Source organism: Seriola aureovittata, chromosome 6 (assembly GCF_021018895.1).
Source record: "Seriola aureovittata isolate HTS-2021-v1 ecotype China chromosome 6, ASM2101889v1, whole genome shotgun sequence".
Taxonomy (NCBI): domain Eukaryota; kingdom Metazoa; phylum Chordata; class Actinopteri; order Carangiformes; family Carangidae; genus Seriola; species Seriola aureovittata.
The window spans coordinates 19,994,887-20,011,538 of NC_079369.1; the positions used below are offsets into that span (position 1 = coordinate 19,994,887).

General features: G+C 39.3%; 1 protein-coding gene across 2 annotated transcripts in view; it reads right to left on the reverse strand.

Moving 5' to 3' along the window:
• lepr (leptin receptor) overlaps positions 1–16,652 on the reverse strand; it is a 42,289-nt gene that overhangs the window by 12,769 nt on the left and 12,868 nt on the right. Inside the window, exons 1-6 of one of the 2 annotated variants that reach the window (XM_056379026.1) lie at positions 12,260–12,480; positions 8,421–8,478; positions 7,055–7,107; positions 5,434–5,661; positions 2,307–2,433; positions 1,207–1,397 (exon numbers count right to left, since the gene is read on the reverse strand). In XM_056379026.1, coding sequence (XP_056235001.1) covers positions 1,207–1,397; positions 2,307–2,433; positions 5,434–5,661; positions 7,055–7,107; positions 8,421–8,434 — 613 coding nt within the window. In that variant the 5' untranslated portion in view covers positions 8,435–8,478; positions 12,260–12,480. Of the gene's footprint in view, positions 1–1,206; positions 1,398–2,306; positions 2,434–5,433; positions 5,662–7,054; positions 7,108–8,420; positions 8,479–12,259; positions 12,481–16,652 lie in introns of those variants that run through there. The other variant, XM_056379025.1, reaches the window with a different exon arrangement.

Here is a 16,652-nt window from a genome sequence, read left to right on the forward strand (position 1 = left end):
CCAGTATCTTCCTAGTTCAACTATATTCATACGCGCGCAGTGTTTCAAGTAGTTAAATTACTATTTTTTGTGTCATTTTTGTGTAGTTAACCACTGAAACTGTAAACGATTTTGGGCCATCAAAGGAAAGGAATGATGTTCTTATTTTTATTTTACCATTGCTTCTTAATTGAACCCCCTTTGACCAGGCTGAGAATGTCCCTTCAACATGACTCCTCTACCCCCAGAACACCACCACTCATCGCTCATATATAGATATTCATGGTCTGTTAAAAACTTGTTGCTGTATCCCACTGCAACAAGATCCCAAAAAGAGTATATTTCTTATTATTGGATTATCATCATTATTGCCGCATTAACACGTGTTGGAGGAGCATGTTGATGTAACATAGACAGGAGGAAAAGGATAAAACTGCAAAGTGACCACAATGTAGTCTGTTCTGCTATCACAGCTTAACCAAATAGGTCTGGCTGAACAAACCAGACCTTGGAAAGTCCTTGTGTGAACTGTGGGCTGCTTTCAGCTTTATTCCGATCACAACTGCACAAAACTCTTTCCTTTTATCTGCCCGGATTCTTCACTTTGAAGCTGGACTCTGGTAAATCTTGGTCTTTTAAATATTCATGCGCTCTGCATCATCTTCATACATGGCTGAATTTATTCTCAACGCGTTAATACCAGTAATTAAACCACTTTGAAAAAAGTGAATGCTGGGAATTTGCTTTTTTGGTAACTTACTGTAACGCACTCAAAACAGCACTTCAAAACCGCTCTCTGTACCAGTTTTTTTTCTAATCAGGCATTCTTTAAAAATAGTTTATAAGTTAAAAGTTAAACTAATAAGCCAACCTTTAGGCTGCCAGGTTATGAATTCACTGACGCCATCAGTTACAACTTATACATAAAACACCATTAAATATGCATTAGAAAGCAGAACACATTTCTCAGTAAGTTAATGACTTACAAGCATGAAGTGCTATTTGTCCTTCCACTCCAGGTGCAATAACTTAGGAAGATTTAACTCCACCTTCCTGTCTTTTGAATTATAAATCTGTCATGTTCCTACAACTTCCATTATTGATTATTTGGATGCAAGTTTTTTAATTAGCTTAAGTAATAGCTGGTTTAAAATGAGTGCAGACAGAAGCCCTTGCTCTTCTTCTCCACTGGCTATGAATCCAACAATATAAATTACACTTTCTTACCAGGTCGGGCAGGAACTCTGAGCAGGACCGGCAGAGCTACAGCGTTGGAGATGCTGACAGTCACCACAGTGACAAAGCTTGTTGTAGTGTCAAGAGCGACTGAGCACATGAAGGAATCCTTCGCTTCACAGACAACAGGATCACCAGACGCAGGATTCCCATAGTTCACCTGTGAATCCTCTTGCTGGGACCTGCAAATGGATGGAAAAATAGTTTCAGTCATTGTTTTCTCTGTGAATTTAAAACATTTGATTAAAACTGAATATTACTGAATGTCCAAACAGTAGCAAACATGTAGAGACGTGTTATAGTTTTTTTTTTTGCTGTATGTTGAATTTAAATGAAGTGTGTCTTCAAAATAAGACCAATTAAGATCAGTTTAGCAGACGCCCGTCACATTCATTCACACATTCACATCAGTTGATTGACTTCAGACTGTTTCATTATTTTGGTGAAGTTTTTCCACACTGAATCTGACCAATAAAGTTTAATTGTTCTAAAATATATTTCAGATATTTTTTTTGTTTCTTCTTAGATTTCAAAATCAACAAATCAATCTCATCTCAAGATAAATTCATTAGCAATTCTGCAGCTTTTCATCAGATCATTTTATCTTTTTATCTTTCATCTTTTATATTTTACTTCATTACTAAAGTGCTCATCACAATTGGGAATTGGAAACATTAACAATTCTTTGACACCTTGGCATCTTTATCTACTGATGAAGATTGTGTTCTATGATTGAGAGCTCCAGAACAGCTAATAAATGGACCATGCAAACATCCCAGAACAGTTTGATTCTGTGCAACATGTACAATGTCTGGCATCTCTTATCTAGTGTGTGTTAGATTAGTGGTGAATTGCTCTCATAATCCTCACCACAATAAAAGCCCGGAGCCAGTATGATATCACACTGCCCCCCCTCTGCTCATCAAAGTAAACCCACATGCTTAACCTCCCCCCCACTGAGCAGTCTGGAAAGGTTCACTTCGGTCACACACACACACACACACACACACACACACACACACACACACACACACAGTCTGGAAAAGCCAAACCCCCAATGGAACAATAAGAGGCCGCAGCTTCATACTCACAACAGACGCTGTAAGCTGACCGCCATCAGGCCGGCATCCAGAGTGGTTGACGGGTCGCCGTGAGACTGGAGATCACAAGTTAATTTCTCCCAGTTTTCAATTCTGCACAGTATGTCCAAACAGGTGCCTGACAAGAAATTACAATTTCATGTTAGTAGCACCATCAACGGCATCCCCACATGCTAATGACCAGTTGAGTGTGACCTCCTATGAAGTTCTTCTATGAAACAAGCCTGGCGTCATATTCTGAGAAACAGTGAGATACTGTGATAAACAAGACAGAATACAGTGACAGGGTTCTTCCAGCCTGGCAATTTTAATCGTGAGGAGAAAATCATGATGAATTAACTGTGAAGGCTTAGGTTTTGGTTCATTGTTACAGACTATAGAAAGGTTATGATTTTGATTCTTCCAGCTCTGTCAGGTTGATGGTAATAGTAACTGGTGCAGCTGGGTGTTAGAGGAAGAGTCAAGTGATCACCAAAGTCATTAGGATTCATCCTCTGGGGAGCATGAATGTCTGGACTACATGTTATGACAATCTAATAGTTGTTGAGATACTTTAGTCTTGATCAACAGACTGACATTAAAAATCCTTAAACTGTTTCAAACTAGGGATGCCGTTGTATACCCGTAATTTAATTTTAAAATTGAAATACTGATACTGTGGTAATAATACACATACGATAATATTGTGATGGAAGATGTTAGACCTTGTGGATCTTTTGTTTATCAGTTCATCTGGTTGCCTTTACACTATCCATTAAGTTTAATTTTTCTTTTGTAAACTTCTGTACAGTTACAGCTACCGACTATCTCCACCTTTCATTTGCAAAAAAAGAGACAAAGTACACCACAAACAAAGTTAAAGGTGAATTGGACTGATAGTATTATTTATAAATTTATTTCTGTTTTATTCATTTTCAAATTTTCTATAGATATTGCGATAATATCGTTATGGTGAATTTTTTTGGCCACGATAATCGTGTAGAGAGAATCTGATATCGTGACAGCCATATTTCAAACCATTAAATTATTTTGAACTTTCTCAGTCTGAAATTAATTTGTCATGTCCTGGTCAGAAGCCATAATACTAATCAAGTGTTTTTTTTGTTCAGTCTCGGCCCCCTGCAGTCGGTAAGTGACACATCTCTGTTGGGGATGTTTTTGGTGCTGAAAGCAACAAAAGATTGGTGTGTGTGTGTGTGTGTGTGTGTGTGTGTGTGTGTGTGTAACACTGAGCTGAATCACACTTGTGGCTGTCAAAAAGCCTCATAAAGCAATCATGAGGCAGAGCTCAGGCCTTTAGCTTCTCTGTTTTATTACCACTGCGTAGACATAAAGCTGGAAGGTCTTTGCTAATCACCATCGGTTTGAACGTCTCACACCGCCTCGCAGCTCGATGCAACAAAGCAAATCCTCCTCGCCTCCACAATATTGCCTCACCTCCATCTTCACCTCCACGCAGACAATATCAAGAGAGCATTTTGTAATTATTACTCATCTGAACTGGCCCCCATTTGCTTTTTAAACTTACTGACCCTCTCATTATCTCTGTGGTGCTGAGGCATTTCTTAGAAAAGTGGCAGACATAAGAACAGCTGGTTTGATTTTGTTGTGATAACTGACAAAAGGAGCAGGGAATCCTCGTGAGCCAGACATTGTGAATTGATCATGACACTAGGCTCATGTGGTCGCCCACCCTGATGTGCGACTGGGAAGGACACCGGAGAGAAAGACATTAAAGTGTAATGAGCCTGTCAGGCTGATCTTTGGGGGGGTGGGGCATCTCTATCAGTGACAAGTGATGCTGCTGCAAGCAGATCATCAGGCTGTGTCACACCAACCCCGCAGTTTGTTCTGATGAGCAGGAGCCACATCATACAGCCAACCTGTTGCCACTTGGTATCAGAAGTGTATCATTTCTTGTAAACAAAGTTCTGCTTATGTTTCTTCATGCACAGATCGATGTTTGTGCTGTACATTTTGTCTAAAGACAAGAATGGATTACCACAAATCAGGAGGAGCGTGTATCACGTTATCTGCAGGATCACTAGAGCCCACTCATCAACGCGCTGCTCTGTAACACCACTAGTGGTCAAAAACCCCTTTAAACTGTAGAAACCACCACTTAAGTAGCAGTGGAGGACGAGTTGGCAACTCACAATGTATAAACAATGTGCACAGCCAGTGCAGGACCTAGTGTACCCTTTAGGTAACGAGGCGGAGAGTGAGAGCATGAGGGTTCAGGTGGTGCACGGTGATGTAGCACCTGACTGTCATGCAGATGACCGGAGTGCACGTCCCGTCACAGACTTGTCTTTTCATTTATCATTACCAATATCTGTCTTGAACTTTAATCAAGTGTTTTAGTTGCTTAATTTGTCACCACGGCTCAACCATGATTTATTTGCTATAACTGTGACCTTTCCCTAAAGTGAACCATACAATTGTAACTATGGGCACATATTGTATAAAGCATGTAATAGTTTTTCAGATTTTCTGCCTGAATGCTATGTGCCTGTTTGGTTACTTTGAAATATTATTCTTTAATATTGTGCTTGAGTAATTTGAGGGGTTCCTCCTTGAGAATTAAAACTGTTTAAGTTACATTAAAAGTGCAGTAAAAATACACTTTGTACTGAATTCCACCATGGTGTACTTAAATTCTAAAAGTGTGAAAATATCTATGAATAGGAATTACATGGTTTGCCTAAGGGACTTTTATGTTTGTCTTAAATTATACTGTTGCCTTTGCATTGGTTAAAAGAAAAGAGAACATTTTTATGCATCACAAGAAATAGAAATTATAAATCATTACGACAAAGTCTGTGAACATCTGATCAAGTATCTTTGAGCCTTTGACTTCACTAACCTGCAACCTCACATGGTAACATCATAAATAAATGTCAGAGCTTGTTGTGCACATGTAACACTGATGCATGTGAACAATGCCCAGGATTAAATGACTGAAGGTAATCCATGGACCAATCATAGCTCGGATCATGACGTTCAGCACTGAGCAAAGTTGCCATTGGAGAAAATTCATAAGATGGAAGCACTGATAGATAAAGGAATCATCTGTTAAGAAACATTTTGTGCGTACCAGTGTTGGATGAACTCTTACCGGCAGAGGGCTCATGAGAATTTGATTTGGTTTTCAAGCTCCTGAAGCTGCAGCGGGGATACTGTGGGAGGTTTGATCCGGAGCGGTTTGTCCTGGGTACATGCGTGCCGCCTCCCTCCACATTGAGGTGGGCTGAAGGTGAGTCACAGCACAGCTCATCCTGCCATGGGAGATCCAGGGCACCTGCCTGGAGAGAGGTTCCCTCCTCAGGCTCCAAACACTGAACACCTGATCACAGAGAGGCAAACAAGTGAACTCAGGTTTGACACATGGACAGGAAAGAAACGGATGATTTATGCTGCATTTTTATTGTAAATTTTGTCTTATTTTTCTGCATCAGAGTTGTTTTTATCAATGGGCTGGAATGGAAAGATGTGTCTGTGTCTCAGAGAAAAACACGAAGAAGAACACGAGAGGAGCCCAAGGACCCTGTTGGTGAACACCTGACATGTTATTGATTTGAGCCCAGGTGAAAGTCATCATATTGGTTTAACAACTGGCAGTGGATCAAACACAGTATGGTCAAAGAAAAGGGGTTTTCATTTTGGCAGCTGAAACCAAATGAGCTATACACAAGGGAAATCTGCCCACTGCAACACAATAAATCTCAAGGGCTCAAGTGTCAACACTGGTATGAAGCTGTGGCATGCCGTGTATCAGGAGATTATATGGACTAACACATCGTGACCAGTGTTATTTCTTAAAACCCAGAGTACGACTTAAATAGAAATGTCAAGTCCAAGCTGAAACCACTACCAATAACTGACAAAAAAGCAACAGGGATTTCAGGATTTAATGACTGAGTTATGTCATTACAAATATCAGAGATATATGTGATATATGTGATCTAATTACATGAGAGAAGATGATGTTTCATGCATTTAAATTGTATCACCAAAGAGATTGAAAGTGGTCCCAAAGCAGAATCCTGAGGAACCCCTTCACAGAGATTTAATAAATATTTGACCACCAGCAAGTATGGTAGTTTTTAGATCAAGTGTGTGAAGGCGGAGAGAATGAATGACTGCATCACTCAAGTTTTAATTGTTTTTGTTCATGAGATGAAAATTTAACACAGAGGTGGCGGCAGAGACGTTGCTCTGCCTTGGTCTGAAAACAAACTAAACCTTCAGCTGGGTGTTGAATGCAATTCAGGCATCAGCTACAATGCAGTCAATTTACTTCAGCACAATTATAGATAAGAAAACACCAGCACAAAACCTTGTTTGAGCTGCTGGACCATCACCTGTTCTTCTCATATCAGCCCTTTGACCACATTTCCTAACAGAAAAATAATGGTTCTTAAAGGGTTCTACAAGGAACCATCACCAGTTAAAGAACCTCTTATTTTTGGGATGGTTCTTTAATGATCTTTATATGATTCTTTGTAGTATTAGTATTCTTTATTCTTATTTGACTCATTTAATGGTAAAATAAAATAAACTTTGTTTGAGTTGGTTGGCTGGCCATGGAACTGTAAATTAGCCAATGCTAGACAATTACAAAAATAATAAAAAATAATATATTTTACATTTCTTTTCACTCAAAAGACACTAATGCAATCTGGAAGAAGACACTGCAGCTGAGAGGTCACATCTGATGTGTAGGAGGTGGAACTCACCATAGGACACCAGGAAAATATGCATCAGGACTGTCAACATCACAGACCGAACCCTGTAGAGAGACACAGAGGGCATAAGCAATGGACATATGGACAGAGAGACGGTAAACAGGTGGGACATGAGATAAAAAGAGAATTAATTGGAAAATAAAACCAAGAGAGCAGCTGTACAAAGAGAAAAGACAATAATATAGATAGAAAAGAAGTCAGTCCGGTATAAAGGCAAGATATAGTTGATTTAATAGTGTTGTATTAACATGATGTAGGTGTGAAATTATCTCTTAATCTGAAACGTTAGGGAGGGGAAAGGTATGTCAGGTTTTATTGGAAAGCAGTGGGAGGTATACTCGCACGTATGCCACCGTGAAAAATCCAGTGCCAGGAACTTTGACACAGTTACACAGAAAAGCAGTAGAACTAGTTGACCAACTTCTCCACAGATGAGACGACTCATCTGATACAGAGGGGCTCTCTTCAGAAAAAGGACTTTGGTCAGCAGTTCTCATTAACGGCTTTTCATCACTCCAGTGGTAAGAGGTTGGTGTCTACTGATGTTCAGACTTGTTCCTTGTTCTTCGTAGAGCAGTGGATCCCAATTTTTCTTTACGTAGGTTTGGTCATGTTTGCATTGATGCCACTACTTGGAGCAGCTGAAGCTTTACGTTTCAACCACTTTTGGCTACCTATTTCAACTTCGTTCTCAAATTAGCGGAGCTACTCCGCAATCTTTTTACATAATCACAAGCAACTGCATTACTGCCCCAAGGGCGTACGCCAACACTTGATTGTGAGTCACTGTCCTAGATTAGAGACAAACGTGTGTGTACGCCAAAGTAAACCATACGCCTTTACTCCAGGAGCATCTGACTTGTGAACCCATGCACTAATGTTGTAAAGTAAGAATTGACTTTTAGTTTTAACAATTTTATGCAGCTTTTCCAAAGAAATAAGTCCAGGGAATCCAAAAGATACCGCTGTTTTTACCACAGTTAAGCCCTGTTTTCCCTGAAATCCTCACGCTCCGTTTAAAAACTTAATCTGTGCAAAGAACGCAAAGAAAAGAATTTATAATTTATAATTTCATGACTTTCATGACTTTCAGATGTTTATTAAATGACATATTTCGTAAAATCGTGGGTTGCAAATTCGTTGATTTATAATCATATGATTCTGTAAGATGCTGGATTTATTTTTCTCCCCAAACCCAAGACACAACCAATTTCAGACTGGTGTTTTCATCTGTAGGAGGGGGAAACCGCCCCTCATAATCAATCCAAACATCCGTGCTTTCACCTTCTCTCAGTGAATTCAATTCAACTATGCCACCTCAGTAACGGCCGGTTTGTCCATGTTCTGCAACACTTACATTGTAGTGGTCATAGTGTGAGCATGGCCTTGCTGGGCTTTGCCTGGGGTGAATCTCACTGAGGAGAGAGAGAGAGACAGAAAGAGAGAGAGAAAGGAGAGACAGAGAAGGTTGATCACATATAAAGATTTGAAGCAGTGATGCAAGTCAATTTTTACTCCAACAGGACTGAACTTGACTGGAATAAATGGGGGTAACAGGACCTAAGTGAAAAAAAAACCTGGCAGTGGGATTAAAAAACTGCAGATGATTTCTCAGACACATCACACACACACATTTGAGCGGCAGATCTCTCACTGATAAGAGCACCTCCCACTCTCCTGATAAAATACTCCACAGCTGCTCTTCATTCATCCATTCATTCATTCATTCATGGGAAAAGATTATTCTGCCATGCAGCACAAAGAAGGAATATAATCACTGTTTTATTTTCTCTAGAAATCATTAACATATGGAAGAATCATTTCACAACAACCCACATTTCGATGCTTTTACACTGTTATGCAGACAACACCCAGATTTATTTTCTGCTGACTGGTGGTGATACATTTTCCCAAGTTATGGCTTGTCTCTCTGACATCAAATACGGAATGTCACGACACTTCTTCCAGCTCAAAGAGTCTGAATCTGTTATTCATCCAAATCACAAAGGTAGTGCAATGATACTTCCTCCAACTTAGAAATATTACATAAAAATAAACACTCTTTTATCTCAAGAGGCACTTCGAACAAGTCATCCATGCTTTTAGTTTGTCACTTTTGGACATTTTTTTACCATAAAAGTCGAGTAAGTTTGTTTTCTTAAATATTTCCGCTCTTATTAAGACAATTCCTGCTTTATTTTGATTGTCGCTGGCCTTCATTATAAAGCTTTCTGCTGCTTGTTTTGGTGCCAAGCAAGAGCAGCAAAGGAATAAATTAATACAGTGACCACATCTATTAATTCATTGATATTCTAGACCAAACAAACAAACACACGCACTGGACACAGTGAAAAACAGAGCCACAGACCAACTGAAGTGTGTCTGTGTGTTTGTGTCAGGAACTGTGTGTTCAGTGTGCGCGTGTAATAAGTGGATCAATCTGTGAATGTGTACTAAAACTTGTCAATGTGTAGAAGAATCTGTCAACGTGCACAATGTGTTTGTATCTTACAAATGATCCACTGGACACAATAACAGACTGGCACAGAAGTATGTTGTATGATCAAACAAATAAAGCAAAACAAGAGGCAGTTAATTAATAATTAATCATCATCAGCATGAAGAGGCTGCAGAAAAAAGACAACATATAACACATCTGTTCCCACATCTGTCTTCACCTACAGGTGGGCAAAACAAAGCCTGCCCACTAGTTCCTGAGAGAAGTAATGACCTGTCATGCATTGCTTTGTGTTTTCACTTATCTATGAATCCTGTTAGAGAGAATTTCAGTTTCCATATTAACAGGAACAGAAACCTGAACTACTATATTTTATTAACTGAAAACCCAAAACTGCATGTTTCTGACTTTTTTTTTTTCATTTCATGGTGGAAAATTAAAACAGATGAAACACTTTCTTCAGAAAGCTCATTTGTTTTTGTAGTTCTGTTGAAAACGACAGACATACTTGGATCTCATTTGCCAGTTGCTCTGTTCTAAAGACTGATTACACATAACTGATGTTTATACAAGTGTACACGTTTTGGTTTTTGCAGTTTCAATAAATGATCAGGAGTAAACCACCATAGGCACAAATGTCAATATTAGCCTCAGGTTGTGGTGAAAGATTTTGCACCCAGTTTCATTTGCAGTGTCTTACAATAACCTTTCACTCTCTGTCCAATCCAAACCTATGCTTTAGCCTATGCCTATGGATAAAATCCCCTATCACTGTATGTGTGACTTCATATCATGATATCAACATATGTTATAATATAAAGAATCTATCTAGAAACTGTTCATACATAAATTAACCTGATAGGAATGTCTGTTTTGGGCTTATCCATAAATAATACCTGACAGATCAAAGCACTTTTTCACATTGATGAAAAACATAAAAATCCAATATCGCCACGCATCAAATCCACAGCACTTATTTGCAACGCCGCCTACAAAGGTCTGATTTAATCAGAGATATTAATAGGATCACTGTCACAGTGTAAAAAGTATCACATGATCTCTGCCAAATTCATATCGTGCTATATATCATCACATTACTGAAGCCTTGTGAGGATCAATCGGAATCTGACAGCCTATAGAGAGAAGTAAGATTCATGTTACTGTCACTCTTTTACCACAGCACTGGAGTTTGGTGAAGATTTACAGTAAAGCCTAACAACAGTCAGCTGCTGGTTTACCAGCTCCTTTGTTATGTTGGTGATGTACAACCACATAACTCATTTCACATCAGGCTATTCATGTGTTTATACGCTGATGCTCGTTGGTGGTCTGCCTGTCAGCTCCATTCTAGAGCTGCAACGATTGGTTGGATAATCGACTGACCGACTGACGACTGTTTTAATCTGAATCTGAAGACTTGATTTGAGCTTTAAGCAGTTCTGATGCTGATGTTTCACTATTTTCAGACATTTGTTTAGAAGAAATGATTAAGTAAGTAAAGTTTATTTATATACAACAAACATAAGAAACAGTAAAAAAAACTGACCTGCAGGTTACCCAAAAGCCTGTTTAAACAGAAAAGCAAACCGATCAATCTAGAAAGTAACCAACTACTCCACTAGTGCTTAGATATCGCCCACTACCACTTAATTCAACTAAACTGTCATGAGTCAGCCAACTGGATGTTCCAGGCTCCAACCAGGTTGTGAGACCAACCACCAAGGTGTGACCAAACAACAGAGTCAAGGACTGAATAAACTGAGACAAGGATCAAGAAGAGGACATGCACCACATGCTCAAAATATCCAGCAGGTGGATTACTACAAGTGTGTCCTCAGATAGTCACAAAACATTCAATGACATGCAGGTGAGTCACCTGTATCCCAGACTGAAAAAAAAGAAAGTGTTTTAAAGCATCTTACAGCCTGTGTTGTGTTGTAAAACCAGACATCACTAACAGATCTGACAGCTGAGATGTTGGAAACTACTCTACAACAGGGAAAACTGTGTAACCTCAATAACTCATTTAAGGATCAGCAGCGATGGTTCATCCACATTCAGCTGCCTGGCTGGCTTCGGCTTCCTCATCTCCTTTGGAAACAATTGTGCTTGATCGAGACAACCATCTGAAACTATTTTCCACATGCAAGGGAAGCTCTGCCCCTCTGCTCCATCTCGCCAGCTATTCATCCTGATCTGACTCACTGCCTGCCAGTCTGGAGCTGCTGTGCACAGAGGCGCGCTGGGGCTTGTCCCCCTGCCCTCCACCACAACCATCATCATCATTATCATCATCATGCAGGAGCAGCAGCAACAACTTTCTAACAAGTTGTTCCCTTTTCTGACTTTAGATCATTGATAAACAACATATAACACTTAATAAAGTATAGGCTGGCTATATCTTCAAAAAAAAATTAAAAAATAAAAAACACAACAAATAGTTAAGTTCACATTAAGTTCAGCATGAGAAAAGCTTTCAAAAGGTTGATGTAAACTCACCATCAGACATGTTACGATATAATAATTGACAGACAGGTAATAGTCTATTATAGCACATCTGCACAGAAGTCTCATTAACTAAGGCTGAATGTCAGAATGACAGGAGAGAGAAAACAAGTGCCTGACACATCTGTGTGGAAAAAGAGACTCTGAAAGGTCACAAGAGCGACTGAAAGCCGACACTCATCCGTGGTGATTAGAGACGTTAAAAGTGTCTAATAAGGAGACTTTGTTCTTACATCGCTCCTTAAGGTCTCCGCTGCTTCTGTGTCCACGTTCCCCAAGTCACAGTTCATTTAGGTTTAAGTTTAAATCCTCACCGAAGACCTGCGCACCCCAGTCAGAGCGACCTGTCCATACCTGAGCTGAGACTGAGAGCAGCTGCACTGGTGAGGATTTCCCACAGAAAATCGTTTTCCCTCTCTCTCTCGCTCTCTCTCTCTCTCTCTCTCTCTCTCACACACACACGCACGCACGCACGCCACTGTTGCCGTTTCCCTGACGTAAAGCTCAGCCGAGAGCTGAGACTCAGGGCTGGAGAAGAGGAAGGAGGAAGAGGCGGCTCTGCAACGGCCAGCCCCTTGTGATGCGTTCAGATACACCTCCGGAAATCCTACCACTAATGATGGCGATCATAGAACAATGTTCACCAAAACAAAAGTGGTGGTGGAAAGTAACTAAGTATATTTACTCAATGACTGTATTTGATCACAGTATTATTATTTATGTATTCTTTTATTTATTATATATGATTGATTCTTCATGAATCCACTTCACTACATTTAAGATGGAAACGTACTTTTTACTCCAATTTATTTATCAACCAGGGATATTTGACAATGCAGATTCAGATTTGATATAGCCTACATGCAATAAAACATGAATTTATCTATTTTACTTATGTTTACTTATTCATTGTTATGTATTTATTTATTTTTATGTACTTATTAGCATTTTTTTTGTCCACTCATCAGACAGCGGGTGCAAAAGTCCAGTGGTCACAAAGTTAGCCATTTATTTTAGGTTTAGACTTCATTTTAAGGTTAAGGGTAGAATATATCATTCCATCCATCCATCCATCCATTTAAAGGTGCAAAAATGTTTATGTCTGTGAATTGTGAGTTATCCTGCAAAGTTTGAAATGTCAACCCCATGCCACCTTTTTCTATCTACTAAAATAGGCTGTACAGCATTATAAAGGGCAGTAGCAGAGACAACTGCTCATCAAGAGCTTTTACATGGTAAATAAACTGTGAACCAGGATACACACACACTGACACTGTTTTCTAAGATTTGACAACAGTTGAAGAAACAAAACATACTCCTTACACACAAGTCCCATTTTAAAAATGGATTAAAGGAAATGTGCCCCAAACTTATCTTTCCTTTCACAATAGTTTTGGGGATTGCCACTCCCATTTATCAAAAGCTGCAAGTGGTGATAAGTACACTGCAGGCAACATGATGCTACATGCTTCAAGGTAGCTAACGTCTCTTTCTTCTTGTGAATTTCGCTTCTTGGGGAAAAAAAACCTCTGACTTCTAGAGAACTGCAGAAATGCAACTGTTAAAAGGAAAAGGGTCAGCCTAACAGTTATGTTCCAAATGTCTAACAGGCATCTGCTGTATTCAGGAGTCAACAGATCTCAGTGGTGTGCAGGACAAACAGAGGAACAAACACTTGAGTGATGCAGACTTCTGCTGACATTCAACTTCTTTCTTTCTTTTTAAAAATTGAGCTAAAAAGCTGTCTGTTTTAGTCCCGGAAAAGAAAGTGCCCATCCAGATGTGGATCCTTGGCCACACCACGTAGTCAACCTACTTTTCCAAATGCAAACAGACAGTCCAGTGAATAATCTGTTATTTGAATGGAAATTTTGTCAGTCAGGAATTCTGCATAAAGGCCTGTACTGCACAGTGAATAGTGAATGATTTTGCTGTCCAGGGTAATGTGGCCTGAAATGAGTGTTATATTTAAATGTCAGACTAATGTTTTTAATTTCCATGTTGCACCAGTTGAAAATACAGAACATTCTTTATTGCTGTTCTACCACCTGGTGTCCATACGTCCCTTCACTACAGTCCTCTGTATTATTATACCCTTATATTGCAGATGGTGAACTTAGAGCCAAACAGAAGTGGAGGTGAAAGAATGTGACTGTATCCATGGAGCAAAATCAGGGTTACTGGAAAGCACAGTTGTTGTTGTTGTTGTTGTTGTTGTTGTTGTTAGTGTGTCCAGAGTGAAGGTGGACATTTACAGAAATGAGGATGAATAGGACAATATTCATGTGTGCCCGAAGCTTATCAGCGTTTCCCACAAGCTTAATATGTATTTGTGGTGTTAACAACAAACACCACTGAATGCGTCATTCTGGCAGAATTTTATTTGTTTCTACTTTCAATTGCATTTCCGAGAAAACAATAAATCCTAAAATTTTAAAAATCTATGACGGTGTGCTGTACAGATCAACTCTAAACATGGGATTCTATATATTCACAGTTGTGACTAACTCTACAAATGAACCTAAACACATTTATTAATTCCTTTAGAAAGAAATAATCATTAAATTTACAAATTGTTGTTGGTGTTTTCAGGGTCTACTCGCTGTCTTTCTTCTCGCTATATCATTTTACTGTAATGATATACTGTATGGTTACCGTCACATCTGGCAAGCAGTTCATGTCAACAGCAAATGATTACATGTGAGACACATAATTAGATAAAGTGTAATATAATGACAACAGTAAATCACTGACTGTCAAACAGAGGATGATTGCTGTGTGGCATTATGGGAGTTGATATATATAGGTGTCGGTGAATGTGGTTGTTAGAATAAGTGAATATCAAGCTGACAAGATAATGGCTGGTTTGTGTGAATCCTAATTAAGTTCATGTGTCAGTTTACAATACCACACCTTTCATTATATGTTCTCAGTATGCTGTCATTTGACAATCCATACTACAGGAGTTTTACTTGATGGTTTTCGGAGAGGGCACAGTGTGTGTATGTGTGTGTGTTTCTTCTGTATTCTGTACTTATTATATTGTGGGAACCAAAATCTGCGTGCACACTAGGACCCACCTCTGACTCATTCAGGGTAAAACAATGGTTTAACGTCTGTTTTAGGGTTAGCTTTAAAAGGATGATGAGGCTAAGGTGAGCTTAGGTTTACAGTGGGCCGACAGGAAATTAATGTAGTGAGTACAAAATCCTGACATGTACAGTCATGTATAGCCATTTATTTTATGACTGGACTCCAGCTTTGTCCTAAACCCATACTACATGGTAATTCTAGTAGCCTATGCTCAAAACAGTCAGTTTTTTGTACTAAAAACCCTTGATTTTGGAGTATGCTATTTATGGGAATCATTCCTCCACTGAAACAAAATAAAAAACTATTAAATAAAAAAAAAAAATTTTAGCTTTCTCCTTCATGAGTTTAATGGTCAGTGGCATTTTACAGTCGCAGTTTGATTGCCATTCATTCTGATTGTACACAACTTGCATCGTTTCCTGTTAAAGTAAAACAGTAATGTTAAACTTTGCATATAGTGGTTTAAAAAAAACAGAGCTATAAAGATTAGTATATAGTACTGTATGTAGTATGGAATAAAGACACAGCATTTCATTTAGGGTCAAGTTTTGAAGTATCCAGTCCATAAAACGTACTAACATATGAAGACAGACAATGACATTCACTCTCACATTCCTGCCTATGGGTAGTTTAGAGTTTCCAGTTCATCTAACCTGCATGCCTTTGGACTATATGAGAGGAAACTGGAGCATCTGGAAGAAACCCAGGCAGACATGGGGAAAGCCTGCAAAGTCCACTACAGACACAGCTGGATGGCACATTTGGATCCTCTAGCCTTGTGGCAACAGTGCTAACCACAACGCCTTCTGCTGCCCAGGTTGGAATTACAACCAGGCTGTGGTTATGTTAAGATTAGGCACGGGGCAGTTATGGTTAAGGTTAGGGTAAGCCTCCAGGGAAATGATGCAATACAATGCCCTCACAAGTATAGTTGTACAGGTTTTCGTGAGTGCGGCTGTTAGAATGAGTTAGTGCCTGCAGCCTTTAACAAACTCTATGACGTAGAAATGATGCGTCATTGTGTGCATGCATACATTTGCCCACGTAAAGGGGAGGAGATTAATTTGCAAATGTATTTCCTCGTTCTGCGTCATTATGGAGGCGCTGCACTTCACTTTCACATCCCACTGATCTTTATAGACGTGAATTCGACTCATTACTGCCAGCAGCCTGGCATCACTCTGTCACTGTATGCTGCAGGGAGTGCTGGGGATCAGCAGCATCTTGTTTCACACACATCCTAAATCGCTTCACAGCAGCAGACAGTGGTAGTAAAGAAGACAGAAGACAAAGGTTACGAGGTTGTGGATGAGTCTTAAGAGTCTTTTTCTTGCTGCCACATTATCTTATTTGTTATTTTTGCCAAGTGCAGTTACAGGACGTCACTGTCAGATGATTTGTTACAGCAAACATGCGGCAGTGCCAGCTGCTTCCTCTCATACCTGCAAACTGGATGAATACGTAGAAACTGATGAATGAATCGCTACTGATTTATGTTTGTTTTGTGTTTTTTTTTTTTATCAAAAAGATACA